Below are 928 nucleotides of genomic sequence, written 5' to 3'. Positions count from 1 at the left end.
TTTTTTTCTTTCCTAAAGAGGTGTTTCCCCGTTTAAGTGAAAGGGCAATGATTTTCACGAATGTTTTCGTTTGCTCCGCTCACTTGCTTTCCGCTATGTTTAGACAGCACTTATTCCATATAAAAGCTAAAGCTTGTCTATTGAAATCTATCAAAATATTATTATTTGTTGAAGAGTGAACATAAAAAAGAAAAATTCCTTCATCTCTTATGCACAATAAATTGTTCAATTGAATTTAACTTAACGCAAAAATGAATTTCTCAAAACTATTCGTATTAGTCGTTCTGATTCTGGCTCTTAGTATGGGCCAAAGTGAAGCTGGCTTTTTAAAAAAAATCGGTAAAAAAATTGTAAGTACATTTTTTGCTCTACACATGCTTGATAGTTGTATTCTTTAATGTATAAATGCTTCAAAAAAGGAACGAGCCGGTCAACGAGTTCGAGATGGTGCAGTTAAAGGAATCGGAGTGGCCCAACAGGCGGCTAATGTAGTCGCCACAGTGCAGCAAGGATAACAATGAATACGATCAATGCGGTTCAGTTATAAGAAACTGAATACGAGAAACCAAAGACAGTGCATAGATGTTGGAATTCTTTTTTACAACAACTTAGAAATAATTTAGTTATTATAAGGATATTTGTTCAATAAGAACTCTTTGTTATAATATATAAAGAAAAGAATGGACACCTACCCATTACTTGTTACGAAGAGATCTAATGCATGTTACTTGTTTCTTCATCATTCTGGGAACGTTAATAGCATGAAGAGACTGAGCGACTATCTGCGGCGTGAATAGGGGATCAATTCTTAATTATTGGTTCGTAAATATCAGGTTCTTTTTTTGATTAAATTTCTTCTTCGAGTTGTCATCGATTTCCCACTTTAAGGCATCTTATGTCTTACATAGAAGCTATAATGTTCTCCCGT

At 34.2% G+C, this 928-nt stretch overlaps 1 protein-coding gene across 1 annotated transcript; it reads left to right on the top strand.

Moving 5' to 3' along the window:
• Positions 1–152: 152 nt before the first annotated feature.
• Positions 153–681, top strand: LOC119644488 (cecropin-2-like). The gene is made up of 2 exons (XM_038044047.1): positions 153–350; positions 420–681. The coding sequence occupies exons 1-2, from the start codon at positions 252–254 to the stop codon at positions 513–515; spliced, it is 195 nt and encodes a 64-aa protein (XP_037899975.1). The 5' UTR covers positions 153–251; the 3' UTR covers positions 516–681.
• The last annotated feature ends 247 nt before the right edge of the window (positions 682–928 follow it).

This window comes from Glossina fuscipes, unplaced genomic scaffold (genome assembly GCF_014805625.2).
Source record: "Glossina fuscipes isolate IAEA_lab_2018 unplaced genomic scaffold, Yale_Gfus_2 117809, whole genome shotgun sequence".
Lineage (NCBI taxonomy): Eukaryota > Metazoa > Arthropoda > Insecta > Diptera > Glossinidae > Glossina > Glossina fuscipes.
The sequence above is the reverse complement of the archived record's forward strand: the minus strand, read 5'-3'. Positions and strand labels throughout refer to the sequence as shown.

Coding starts and splice junctions, on each gene's coding strand:
- LOC119644488 (XM_038044047.1), top strand. CDS start 252: ATGAATTTCTCAAAACTATTCGTATTAGTCGTTCTGATTCTGGCTCTT. Junction 351..419: donor AAAAAATCGGTAAAAAAATT/GTAAGTACATTT, acceptor GCTTCAAAAAAG/GAACGAGCCGGTCAACGAGT.